The 13,316-nt window shown below is 36.9% G+C and overlaps 1 protein-coding gene across 7 annotated transcripts in view; it reads left to right on the top strand.

Moving 5' to 3' along the window:
* Positions 1-13,316, top strand: part of gpat2 (glycerol-3-phosphate acyltransferase 2, mitochondrial) — an 82,823-nt gene that overhangs the window by 48,162 nt on the left and 21,345 nt on the right. For all 7 annotated transcript variants that reach the window (XM_048210516.1, XM_048210520.1, XM_048210519.1 and 4 more), the window contains 5 exons: positions 1,193-1,311; positions 1,414-1,484; positions 5,689-5,953; positions 10,142-10,284; positions 10,696-10,773. In XM_048210516.1, coding sequence (XP_048066473.1) covers positions 1,193-1,311; positions 1,414-1,484; positions 5,689-5,953; positions 10,142-10,284; positions 10,696-10,773 — 676 coding nt within the window. The remainder of the gene's footprint in view (positions 1-1,192; positions 1,312-1,413; positions 1,485-5,688; positions 5,954-10,141; positions 10,285-10,695; positions 10,774-13,316) is intronic.

Consider the following 13,316-nt stretch of genomic DNA (forward strand, 5'->3'; position numbering starts at 1 on the left):
ATTTACATATACTACCATTCAAAAGATTGGAGTTGGTTAGATTTTTTTTTTGTAATGTTTTTGAAATAAGTCTCTTATGCTCACCAATGTTGCATTCATTTGATCAAATATCAAATAGCAAAACAGTAATATTGCAAAAAAGAATTTTTCTATAATTTAAAATATAATTTATTCCCGTGATTCAAAGCTGAATTTTCAGCATCATTACTCCAGTCTTCAGTGTCACATGATCCTACAGAAATCATTCTTATATGCTGATTTGGTGCTCAAGAAACATTTCTTATCAATACCATCAACATATTTTTGTAGGAACCATGATAGTTGTTTTTGTTGATGAATTGTTTGATGAACACGCTTCTAAAGAACAGCATTTATTTGAAATAGAAATATTTTATATTAATTTGCATTAAAATTGTATCAATTGTACTAAAACAATACATTATTGTCAATAAAAACAAGAAACTCTCTCACCACAAACTATAGAGTAAGTATTTGAAGACTATATTTCATTGTTTTATGCAGTTTGTTAATAATTATATTGATATTTAACTATTTAAAGGAGTGTGTTCAATAGCATATTAGTATATTTTCAATTCAAAAGGTGGGATACAAATTGGTATTAAGAATCATGAAATCTTAAAAGACATTTTAGATATTGGTATCAACTATCTTGAATAGTAGCCATATTACCAAGAACTGAGACTCCTATCTGCTGAATCAGAACTCAAGAGTAAAGTGCATAAAATGTTTCTGCAGTGCACTCATTTTAAACAACTCAGGTTCTCGGAAGAAGTCAGTTATTCCAACTCTGGCTCCATAATGAGTTGGAATATCCTGGAAAATCTACAAAGAGCTTCTCATCTGCTCTTCAGTCTCTTCCGAGAGCCTCAGGGGCTGTTATATGTTTAAAGCGGAACATCCACAGCGGGGAGGCCTTATCATGAAGATTCAGCCCTGCAGGGCTCAACATTTGCATTTTGACAGCTGGTAATAATGCATTGTCGTAAAGCCTTTTGTTGTACACGTTAGGGAGTGAGAACAATGAACAGGTGATCCAGTCACGTGTGGCTTGTGGAGGACTGTAATGTAAATATAATGCTTGGATTTCAGAGAATGACAGTATGCACACCCCTATTCGTCATTATTAAGCAAAGTATGTTGTAATAAAATGAAATGTGGTTTATTTCATCAGGATGGACTCCATCTTCAACCAGAAGGATGTTTCCTGGCTTCTCCCACCTGCTGTCATGCCTGAACTGCCTCCCGCTGATAGACAGCAGACTATCGCACTGACTCTTCATTTAAAGTACTGTGAGTCTGACCGACACACGCAAGCACTCAAAGATCAAACTCTTGCACTTTAGTAGTACTATTTATGAGGCTAAGTTTTGTTTTATTTTTTTTTTATTTTAGCTTCAACTAAAAGTATGGCCGTCATGTCTACCAGTCTGGTGTCCTGTTTGCTGCTGCACAAGCATCGCAGGGTTTGTTTTAAAATCTCCTCTTGGACATCACATATACAGCATACACCACTATTAAGTGTTCATTACAAGTAATGCGGGTTACAGTATGTAATCAGATTACTTTTTCAAGTAATGTACAACAAAATACCTGAGTTACTTTCTCAAATAAGTAACACAAGTTACTTTGTTTCCCATTTATTGACTGACACCTCTCCTGTACCCATGTTGAGGGAAATCGGAAGTAAGTGAACGTGATGTTTATAGTTCTAGACTAGAGTAAATGTGAGTATACATATACACATCTCACAAAAACAGTAGAATTCAAACAGATTCAGTAGTTCTCAAAATGAATAAAAAAGGAAATACAAACTCAGAATATTGCGTAAACCTTCAGTAATTAAATGCTAAATAACACAAATATACTTTATGTATTTAATCTTTATTTAATCAATGTATTAAATTAATCAGTGTATTTATGTCTTTGCTGCTGACCTTCGGTGATCCAATTCAACCATACTAAGCAAAAATGACTTTAGTTAAACGTCACATTTGCATTTCATTTTTTTTGTTTTTATTGCTGAAATAAGTGTTGATGTGTTGAAGTAACGTAACATTAATTTCCATAAAAAGTCAAATAATTACATTTTAAGGAGTAATGCAATATTGTAACGCATTACTTTTAAATGTAACTTTCCCCAACACTATTACTATTACATATGTACATTATTATACAAATTAAGTGGTTACATTTTTGTCAATCAACAAATACTAATAATAATAATAATTATTACTATTATATTTTTATTTACCAAGACCCAGGCTAAGCAGTTAATTTGCTGTTTATGTAACAGATATAATCTTCACAATAAAAAACTTACGTGCTTGATGTAAACAATGTTACATTAAACAAGTTCTATACTTATGTTAATAAAAGCCTAAATTAAATCTGTTCATCATATAAAGCAAATTTTGTTTCTTCAAAAGAACAGCTCAGTTCATATGAAATAATTTTGTTTCTTTGAACTTTTTAAAGCTTGAAAATGTTGTGTATGTGTTTGCATGTTTTTGTGACACACATTTATATAATGACATGGGTATGACATAGGTATTACAAGGAGAAGGTGACTTATGAGGACATTACCCCATGTCCCCATATTTCAAAAGACTTATAAATCATACAAAATTGAGTTTCTTTGAGAAAGGAAAAAAAATGTGCAGTTTCCTGTGATGGGTAGGTTAAGCGGTAGGGTTGGTGTAGGGGGATAGAAAATACGGTTTGCGTCTCTGAGCAACACTTCCTGAGTGAATCAGCCGCTTGAATGAATCGGTTGAATCTCAATGATTCACTCATTAACAGTGATTCGCTGCCAACTACTGGCGGGTTTAATTTCACATTTGAAGTGTCTTATTTTTTTTTTAATAATTTCAAATAACAGTAGGCTATTTAATGTTTTATATTTTCAACATTAAAACATTTTTATGCATCTGTAACTGCTCTTGACCGATTAACTTAAATAAATAAATCTTAATCTATTCTATAATTCTATAGTTATACATTAGATTACAATTTCTGTACCTGAAAATCTCCTGTTTAAACCTACGTGAAAAACTTGAAAAGCACCATTTATTTAATTTATATGTTTGTTCTGTTGTATTTATTTGTGCTATTACTCGTAATTTGATTATTTGTTACTCTTTTATTACTTACTGTTTATTTGTCTAACAATATTTATAATATAAATTAATCTAGTAGCTTTTGGTGTCATAACCCTATTTATTTAGGTTAAATGTAACAAAGACAACGGAAACAATAAATATGCTTATTTTATAGGCCCATTTTCTTGTCTTTTACTTTTATTAATTTTTTTGTTGTGGGGCCAGTAAAAATTTGAACCACTGGCCCGACCGAGCCAGTAGAAAAAATCCTTAGTGTTGAGCTAAGGATTGAGCCCTGCCTAGTGTATCCAGCTCGCATTAATATAAATAAATATCAATACATTTATTTAGTTGACATTATTTAATTAGTAAGATTTGTTGACGAATTTTGTAAATTAAAAAATTTGTTCTGTTATGTGTTTTGACTGTGTTATATGTTGTATAATTACGTCACTAGGTAACAAAGATATTTTAACTATAAAATCTTTTAGAAGGGCCTCATTTATGAATTTTGCCTGGCGGCCCCACTTAGTGTCGGAGCGCCTCTGCAGGTGATATTACAACTTTAGCACATTTGTCAGCTAAACATTCATTCAGTGTTTCCCAATGACCCTGTGCCGCCACCACCGTTTCATCATAAACTGAAAATTTAAAACATAGGCCTACAAAGCTGGTCTCTAAGTTGTATTTTACCAACGAACTAAAATCGAAACCGTGATATGCCAAATACAGTGCCAAATAATGTACATTTTCTGAACAACAATACTACAACAAAAGCTCCTTTCATGTCATTAAAGGTGTTGTGAGAGAGATAGAGGAGAAATGTAACAAAGTTTAATGTTGTATGTAAACTGTGTTTGAGAGAGAGAGAGGGAGGTGTTCATAGAGGAGTTTGTTGGATGTTAAGCTGTTATTTGTTTTATGGACTCAATGTTGAAAATTTAAAACGGTTCAAACACTGTTGGCAGAAGTGAAAAATAAATAATTTTATGAAGTTACAATTTTGTTTGATTCCATGATGTATTTTACTGAACATGAGTATTTACAATGCAAATACAAATTATTTTAATTTACTGACAGTTACTTATATCTTGTCTTTTCACTTTATTAAGATCAGATTCTGCAGGTAAAATTACAATAATAAGGTGACTTGACTTGGACTCGACTTGACCTACTACAGGACTTGACTTGACTTGACTTGACTTGCCCAAGAAAAAAATACTTGGGACTTAAGACTTGAGACTTACTTGAGACTTGCACATGTGTGACTTGGTCCCATCTCTGCTACTAAATATTCCATGGTCAACTGTTAGTTGTATCATGAAAAAGTGGAAACAATTGGGAACAACAGCAACTCAGCCACAAAGTGGTAGGCCACGTAAAATCCCAGAGCGGGGTCAGCGCATACTGAGGCACACAGTGCGCAGAAGTCACCAACTTTCTGCAGAGTCAATAGCCACAGATCTCCAAACTTTGTGTGGCCTTCAGATTAGCTCAAGAACAGTGTGTAGAGAGCTTCATGGAATGGGTTTCCATGGCCGAGCTGCTGCATCCAAGCCTTACATCACTAAGTGCAATGCAAAGCGTCAGATGCAGTGGTGTAAAGCACGCCACCACTGGACTCTAGAGCAGTGGAGATGTGTTCTCTGGAGTGACAAATCACGCTCTTCTGTCTGGCAATCTGATGGAGGAGTCTGAGTTTGGCAGTTGCCAGGAGAACGGTACTTGCCTGACTGCATTGTGCCAAGTGTAAAGTTTGGTGAAGGGGGGAATATGGTGTGGGGTTGTTTTGAGGTTGTTAGGTTGTGAGGTTGGGCTCCTTAGTTCCAGTGAAAAGAACTCTTAATGCTTCAGCATACCAAGACATTTTGGACAACATATTTTATTACATAAACAGTTTATACATAGAAAAAAACTTAAATTTTCAATTCATCAAAATATCCACCATTAGCAGCCATCTGACCTAAACTGGGTTTTAATTGGTTCATTGTATTCTAAACTTAATTGGCAATCAATTGTTGAAGCTATTAACGTGTGCTGACCCAAAAATCTTTTTACAAACCTGGGCCAAGTTTAAACCAGTAACCAGGCATCACAGCTGGCAAAGGGGCATGTCTGACTTTGGCATGTATATATTGCCATTATTATGTAATCAAAATAAAAATTATGATTGCTGGTCTTCAATGATAATGTCAAGTTACTTTAATGTATTTGCACCAAAAAATAAGGATTTATGCTGATATTGTCCAAAACCACATTTGCCGGGGGTGTTTCCAAAATTTTAGAGGGCAGTGTGTGTATGTGTGTATGTGTGTGTGTATGTATGTATGTATGTATGTATGTATTTATGTATGTATGTATGTATTTTTATTATACCATGAAATAAAACATCTTTAATACCTGCTGATTGCTGTTTCGTCCAATTAACATCTATGACCAGAACTATAATATTTTAATTGTTTTATTAGTAATCGACTAGTTGTTGATGATTCATATAAACGTCAAACATGATTCTGCTTGCTTTGATGATTTTGCAAATGATTGTAACAACCTTCTCCCTCTTTCTCAGGGTGTGCGTGTATCCGTGCTGTGCAGGGACATCTGTTGGCTGTTGGAGGAGGTGTTGTTCAGAAACACGGATGTGGGTTTCGGTGGCGCTCTGGTCGGGCTGGTGCATCATGCGCTCTCTCTGCTCCGCCCATATCTTCTCCTAGCTGCAGCTCCGCCCACGGGAGAACCCATCATCGCACCGCGGCCCGATCCAGAGTCTCTGCTCACACTGAGCCAACACTGTGATTTGCTCACTCATGTCTTCATACACGAGGCTGTAGGAGGTGGGCAGAATGTGTTGAAGATTGGGTGGAGGCAAGGAAATTTGGTGTTGGCAGGCATCATGCAACAGTCTTTTTTTGAAGGGCCAGCAGTGGGGGTCTTGGCTTATTTTGGCAGGATAAGATATGTCTAAAGATAAAGAAAACTTAGACTAACATGCCTTATACATAAAAAATCAACTATGTTTTTGATTAGCAACCAGGGTTCAAATTTTGCTTAATATTTTTGTGGAAACCATGACACATTTATCAGGATATTTTGAGAAAATTCAAAAGAACAGCATTTATTTGAAATAGAAATCTTTTGTAACATTATAAATGTCTTTACTGTCACTTTAATCAATTTAATGCATCCTTGATTAAAAGCAATTTAGAATAATTTATCTTGAGATTATAAGTATCGATCATTCAAAAAGATTGGAATTAATAAGAAAATCTATATTTTATACATGGGTTATTAACGAATAAGGTTTTTAAAAGTGTAAAAAAAAAAAAATAATGGAGATATAATTAATTTTGCAGTTTTATTAACCTATTATGCAAAATTCACTTTTGCATGGTGTTCGGATATAAATGTGTGTTGGCAGTGTGTGTACACAACCACCCTATAATGATAAAAATCCAGCCATTGCTTTTTTTTTTTTTTTTTTAATCCCCATAAATCATAAGCAGTGTCTCAGAACAAGCCGTTTCCAGATGCCTGGTAGTGTGAGGTCAAAAAAGCCACAGGCCCCGCCCACGAATGTTGACAGACAGTGAAGTTTGAACATAAAACCGCCCTGAGCGCGTTCACAGCGTGTCCGCCATTGCTGCACTGACGAGAATGTCTCCCAAGAGTTTTAGGTGTTCTCTAGCTGGATGGATTAATCCACATAGCTCTCTCCATTTACTCCCTAAATCTGAGCCACTGAAGACGAGGTGGATTAATTTTGTTTTAGAAGAAAATGCACCCTCTACTGAAATTCGTTTATGTCTGTGTGAATCCATTTCACACCGGACTTTGTGAACGAATGTCAATACAAAGGGACAATACAAAACAGAGGTTGTGCCAAAAATTAGTTACTCAAGGATAGATCAGTAAACTGTTCATGATCCAGTTTACAGGTGAGAGCACTTTATTACAGTTTATTGGAGTTGATTTGCAGATATAAAGTTTACCAATTTATTAAGCACCACCCGAAAAGGCCTTTATATATGTTATATACAGGTGCTGGTAATATAATTAGAATATCATCAAAAAGTTGATTTATTTCACTAATTCCATTCAAAAAGTGAAACTTGTATATTATATTCATTCATTACACACAGACTGATATATTTCAAATGTACTTAAGACCAATACAAAGAAAGGATTTTTAGAAATCTTGGCCAACTGAAAAGTATGAACATGAAAAGTATGAGCATGTACAGCATTCAATACTTAGTTGGGGCTCCTTTTGCTTGAATTACTGCAGCAATGCGGCGTGGCATGGAGTTGATCAACCTGTGGCACTGCTCAGGTGTTATGAGAGCCCAGGTTGCTCTGATAGTGGCCTTCAGCTCTTCTGCATTGTTGGGTCTGGCATATCGCATCTTCCTCTTCACAATACCCCATAGATTTTCTATGGGGTTAAGGTCAGGCGAGTTTGCTGGCCAATTAAGAACAGGGATACCATGGTCCTTAAACCAGGTACTGGTAGCTTTGGCACTGTGTGCAGGTGCCAAGTCCTGTTGGAAAATTAAATCTGCATCTCCATAAAGTTGGTCAGCAGCAGGAAGCATGAAGTGCTCTAAAACTTACTGGTATACGGCTGCATTGACCTTGGACCTCAGAAAACACAGTGGACCAACACCAGCAGATGACATGACACCCCAAACCATCACTGACTGTGGAAACTTTACACTGGACCTCAAGCAACGTGGATTGTGTGCCTCTCCTCTCTTCCTCCAGACTCTGGGACCCTGATTTCCAAAGGAAATGCAAAATTTACTTTCATCAGAGAACATAACTTTGGACCACTCAGCAGCAGTCCAGTCCTTTTTGTCTTTAGACGCTTCTGATGCTGTCTGTGGTTCAAGAGTGGCTTGACACAAGGAATGCGGCAGCTGAAACCCATGTCTTGCATACGTCTGTGCGTAGTGGTTCTTGAAGCACTGACTCCAGCTGCAGTTCACTCTTTGTGAATCTCCCCCACATTTTTGAATGGGTTTTGTTTCACAATCCTCTCAGGGTGCGGTTATCCCTATTGCTTGTACACTTTTTTCTACCACATCTTTTCCTTCCCTTTACCTCTCTATTAATGTGCTTGGACACAGAGCTCTGTGAACAGCCAGCCTCTTTTGCAATGACCTTTTGTGTCTTGCTCTCCTTGTGCACGGTGTCAGTGGTCGTCTTTTGGACAACTGTCAAGTCAGCAGTCTTCCCCATGATTGTGTAGCGTACAGAACTAGACTGAGAGACCATTTAAAGGCCTTTGCAGGTGTTTTGAGTTAATTAGCTGATTAGAGTGTGGCACCAGGTGTCTTCAATACTGAACCTTTTCACAATATTCTAATTTTCCGAGATACTGAATTTGGGATTTTCCTTAGTTGTCAGTTATAATCATCAAAATTAAAAGAAATAAACATTTGAAATATATCAGTATGTGTGTAATGAATGAATATAATATACAAGTTTCACTTTTTGAATGGAATTAGTGAAATAAATCAACTTTTTGATGATATTCTAATTATATGACCAGCACCTGTATGTTAGTTGTAACGAATGTTTCTGTGATCTTCGCTATGTATGTTGATGATAATGCAAGGGAGAGAGAGAGAGTTTATGAATTTTAATGCACACTTGCACTGTGTTTTATTAAGCTCTTACAGTGATTTTCTAGAGTGAAAACGAACTCTTCATCTTATGTGTGAAGTACAATAAATGTCATAAAACTCATCGGTAAAGTCGAATGGAGTCCGGTACAACAAGCTTGTACTAATATAGTGGATAAAAACAAGACGACAATATATTATAACCGTAATTGAACTAAACTATACCTGTTCTATCTCCATACAGCATATATTCGCAGTTTCTGACATTTATAGTGTGTCCTGTCACAGGAGAATCAGCTCTTGAAACTCCGCCCTCTTAGGTCGAGTGCAGCAGCTCATTTGCATTTAAAGGGCACACACTGAAACAGCTCGTTTTTGCTCAACCCCAAAAAGTGGCAATTTTAACATGCTATAAAAAATTATCTGTGGGGTATTTTGAGCTAAAAGTTCAAATACACACTCTGGGGACATCAGAGACTTTTTACATCTTGTAAAATGGGGCATAATAAGTCCCCTTTAAGTGTAAACAATGAGATTGTGTTTTTTTTTTTCATAATCAGTTAACACTGATTTTGTCATTTTTTTACAAAATTTGTCACAAAAAAAAAAGTCATTCGGTTTAACCAAAATTTTGGTTTTACCGAATGAGAGTTTTGGTTATGACTATGTGGTCCTTTGCAGGTGTCTCAATGATGTCACATCCTGTCACATGATATTGATCGCATGACTTGAGCCAAAATGGACCCTTTATATTGGTTAATCTGAATAATATCAAGGAAATTCAATAATAATAATAATACAATTTTGCACTATGTTGATATATGCTGTTATAAAATCATGCCAGAATAAAAAAAATGTATACATTTATTACATTTTAAAATATTTTAATCACAAATGAAATGGCTGTATTGGCCTTTGGACAGTTAAACCGAATGACCTTTTGACACTTTGAAATCTTTAAAATACCTTTATATGTAGCAAAATATAATTAAAACCTTTTGGATTCAATAAAAGAGATCTAGTTGTACTACCTTACATACTTTGGATGTCATATCTTTGTTTTTTATTATTATTAAGGCTTTTGGACAAAAAATAACCCATCACGTGATTGACCCATATGTTATAACTTTAATAACATTTTAATAATTTTCGGTTTCAAAATCTGCAGAAGATTGACCAATTGGATTCTCCAAATTTAGTGCATCTGTTTCAACCAACAATATTTGTGCAAATATTTCTTTAGTAATGTTTACAAATTAAAAAAAATAAATCACTCTGATAAATAATCTGATTGTTCTGCCGCTTCAGGGTGTTGATGTGTTTGAGTTGAATCATGTTTGCACCACAGCAGGGATTATTGACAGTGCTAACCCTGAAGGCATGTGTGTTTGTGTGAAGCGTGTGCTGTCTCAGCCATGCTGAGTGAGGTTGTAGGCTGTGGAGGGGGCGGAGACCAGGAGTTTGATGTTGTCCTGGGTCAGGAGGAGCTGGCGGAGAAAAGCCTCCAACTCACGCATTTACTACCACCCGGGTACATACCGGTGAGTCTCACTCAAACGTGCACATATGACGTTTATAATCACGTTGATGCTAGTAGTGATTCATTCAGCTGCCCTGCTCTTCAGTCTGTCAGAAAAAAAAATCTCATTTATTTTTTCATACAGTCTCCCAATTTCTCTCTCGCTCTTCCAATCGATCAGTTGCTCCCATCTGTTCCTTTTATTATTCTCTCTCGATGTCTCTTAAATCGAGTTTCCCGTTCAAGGGTTCTTCAGCGGCGGGAATAGCATGTGTAATTATTGCAGGCACATTTTACACTTGCATCAGCAAATAAACACTTGTAAAGGCTGTGAAATGTCAACAAGAACAAAAACACTACACAATTAATTATCTCTCCTCCTTTCTATCTGCTCTCTCTCTTATCTGTCCGTCCATCTGTTTGTCACTCTCAGCCATGTCAGAACGCTCACAGCTTTGCTCTTGATGTGGTGGACAGCATGGTGCGCTGTGGGGTTCTTGTTATGGAGGAGGTAAGACACCTGCATTAACAAACAAAATTCACTTGTTCTCTGATCACAGTTGGTCTTCACACATGCAGTATTTTTAAAATCCTCATCAGTGGTTAGTCGAAATGGGTTTTTGTATGGTCAATCTTAATATTCTACAGAATAGAGTAGCCAAAGTTTGCTATTATGAAATTTTATTTTATATAATACAAATTCTTTGTTTCATATACTTCATTGTATCATACATTATTATTTTGGGAATATATATATTATACTGCTCAAAAAAATTAAAATTAAAAAAAAAAAATCTCTTTAATCAGAGAATAGCATCGAGTCAGTTAAACTCCTGGGATATTGATCTGGTCAGTTAAGTAGCAGAGAGGGTTGTTAATCAGTTTCAGCTGCTTTGGTGTTAATGAAATTAACAACAGGTGCACTTGATGGACAAGAAGACGACCCCCAATACAGGAATGGTTTTACAGGTGGAGGCCACTGACATTTTTTTCCCTACTCGTCTTTTCTGACTGTTTTTCAGTAGTTTTGCATTTGGCATTGGTCAGTGTCACTACTGGTAGCATGAGGCGATAACTAGACCCTACTGAGGTTGCACAGGCAGTCCAACTCCTCCAAGATGGCACATCAATATGTGCCATTGCCAGAAAGTTTGCTGCGTCTCCCAGCACAGTCTCAAGAGCATGGAGGATATTCTAGGAGACAGGCAGTTACTCTGGAGAGCTGGACAGGCCAGTAGAAGGTCCTTAGCCCATCAGCAGGACCGGTATCTGCTCCTTTGTGCAAGGAGGAACAGAATGAGAACTGCCAGAGTCCTACAAAATGACCTCCAGCACTGGTGTGAATGTCTCTGACCAAAAATCTGAAACACACTTCATGAGGGTGGCCTGAGGGTCTGACGTCCTCTAGTGGGCCCTGTGCTCACTGCCCGGCACTGTGGAGCTCGATTGGCATTTGCCATTGAACACCAGAATTGGCAGGTCGGCCACTGGCGCCCTGTGCTTTTCAGATGAGAGCAGGTTCACCCTGAGCACGTAACAGACGTGAAAGGGTCTGGAGAAGCCGTGGGGAACATTATGCTGCCTGTAACATCATTCAGCATGACCGGTTTGATGGTGGGTCAGTGATGGTCTGGGGAGGCATATCCATGGAGGGACGCACAGACCTCTACAGGCTAGACAATGGCATCCTGACTGCCATTAGGTATCGGGATGAAATCCTTGGACCCATTGTCAGACCCTACACTGGTGCAGTGGGTCCTGGGTTCCTCCTGGTGCATGACAATGCCCGGCCTCATGTGGCGAGAGTATGCAGGCAGTTTCTGGAGGAAGAAGGAATTGATACCATTGAATGGCCCCCACGCTCGCCTGACCTAAATCCAAAAAAACACCTTTAGGACATTAGGTTTCGGTCCATCCGACGCCGCCAGGTTGCTGTCCAGGAGCTCAATGATGCCCAGGAAGAGATCTGGGAGGAAATACCCCAGGACACCATCCGTCGTCTCATTAGAGGCATGCCCTGACGTTGTCAGACATGCACACAAGCACATAGGGGCCATACAAGCCAAAATTGGAGTACCAATTTTGAGTTGTTGCAATGAAATTTCAGCAAAATGGACTAGCCTGCTGCATAATTTCACTTTTATTTTCAGGGTGTCTTTGAATTCAGTCCTCTGTAGGTTGATTAATTTTCATTTCCATCAAACGATGTGGTATCCTTTCGTTCCTAACACATTACCCAGTCGAAATCAGTATAGACATCCAGCATGATATTTTTTCCCATTGGGATCTGATATATTTTCAAAGTGTTCCTTTAATTTTTTTGAGCAGTGTATATGAAAGGATACTTTTTTTTTTTAATTTAATTTTTCATATTTAACATGATTAATGCAGCATCCGTTGTTCTGTCATCATTTGTGCTATAGTATATGATTAGGGGTGTAAATCGCATGGTTCATCACAATACTATATCGATTCTCATAGCCAGCGATATGATATTTGCAGATACTGGAAATTCTGTGATGCGATTTATGATGCGATTCAGAGGTATATCGATCGATATCTTGATATTATATTATATGCCTATTTTACAAAACCATTTACATTTTAATTACCTCATGCCAAAATATATAACACATTTAATTGAAATTTTCTCATCCTGCACCCTGATTGGGACATCCACAAATAAAAAATTCAAGTCACACTGGAGATCAGTAAAATGTGTAATGTTAAAAATCTACAGAAAAACAAGTAAATATAGGCTATTTATATAAATAATATTTAAAGACATTTATTTTAAATGTACAGCACAGCTTTTTAATGAGGCAATAACAAATTATAGATATTGATTTGTGGTGTATTAGATTCATGCAACAGTTTGAGCCTTTCTCTTTAACTGTTTAAATTTCAGTTACTGAGTGCGTGAATAACAGTTCATAGTACTCTCTATACTACTCCAGTGTTGTGATCTAACAGATACCCTGTAGAAAGTAACATGATTTAGAAATAGTAATAAACTCTAGCAAGATGAAGTCATTTTATGCAAAATCATAGACC

The sequence above is a fragment of the Megalobrama amblycephala genome, linkage group LG12 (assembly GCF_018812025.1).
Source record: "Megalobrama amblycephala isolate DHTTF-2021 linkage group LG12, ASM1881202v1, whole genome shotgun sequence".
NCBI lineage: Eukaryota > Metazoa > Chordata > Actinopteri > Cypriniformes > Xenocyprididae > Megalobrama > Megalobrama amblycephala.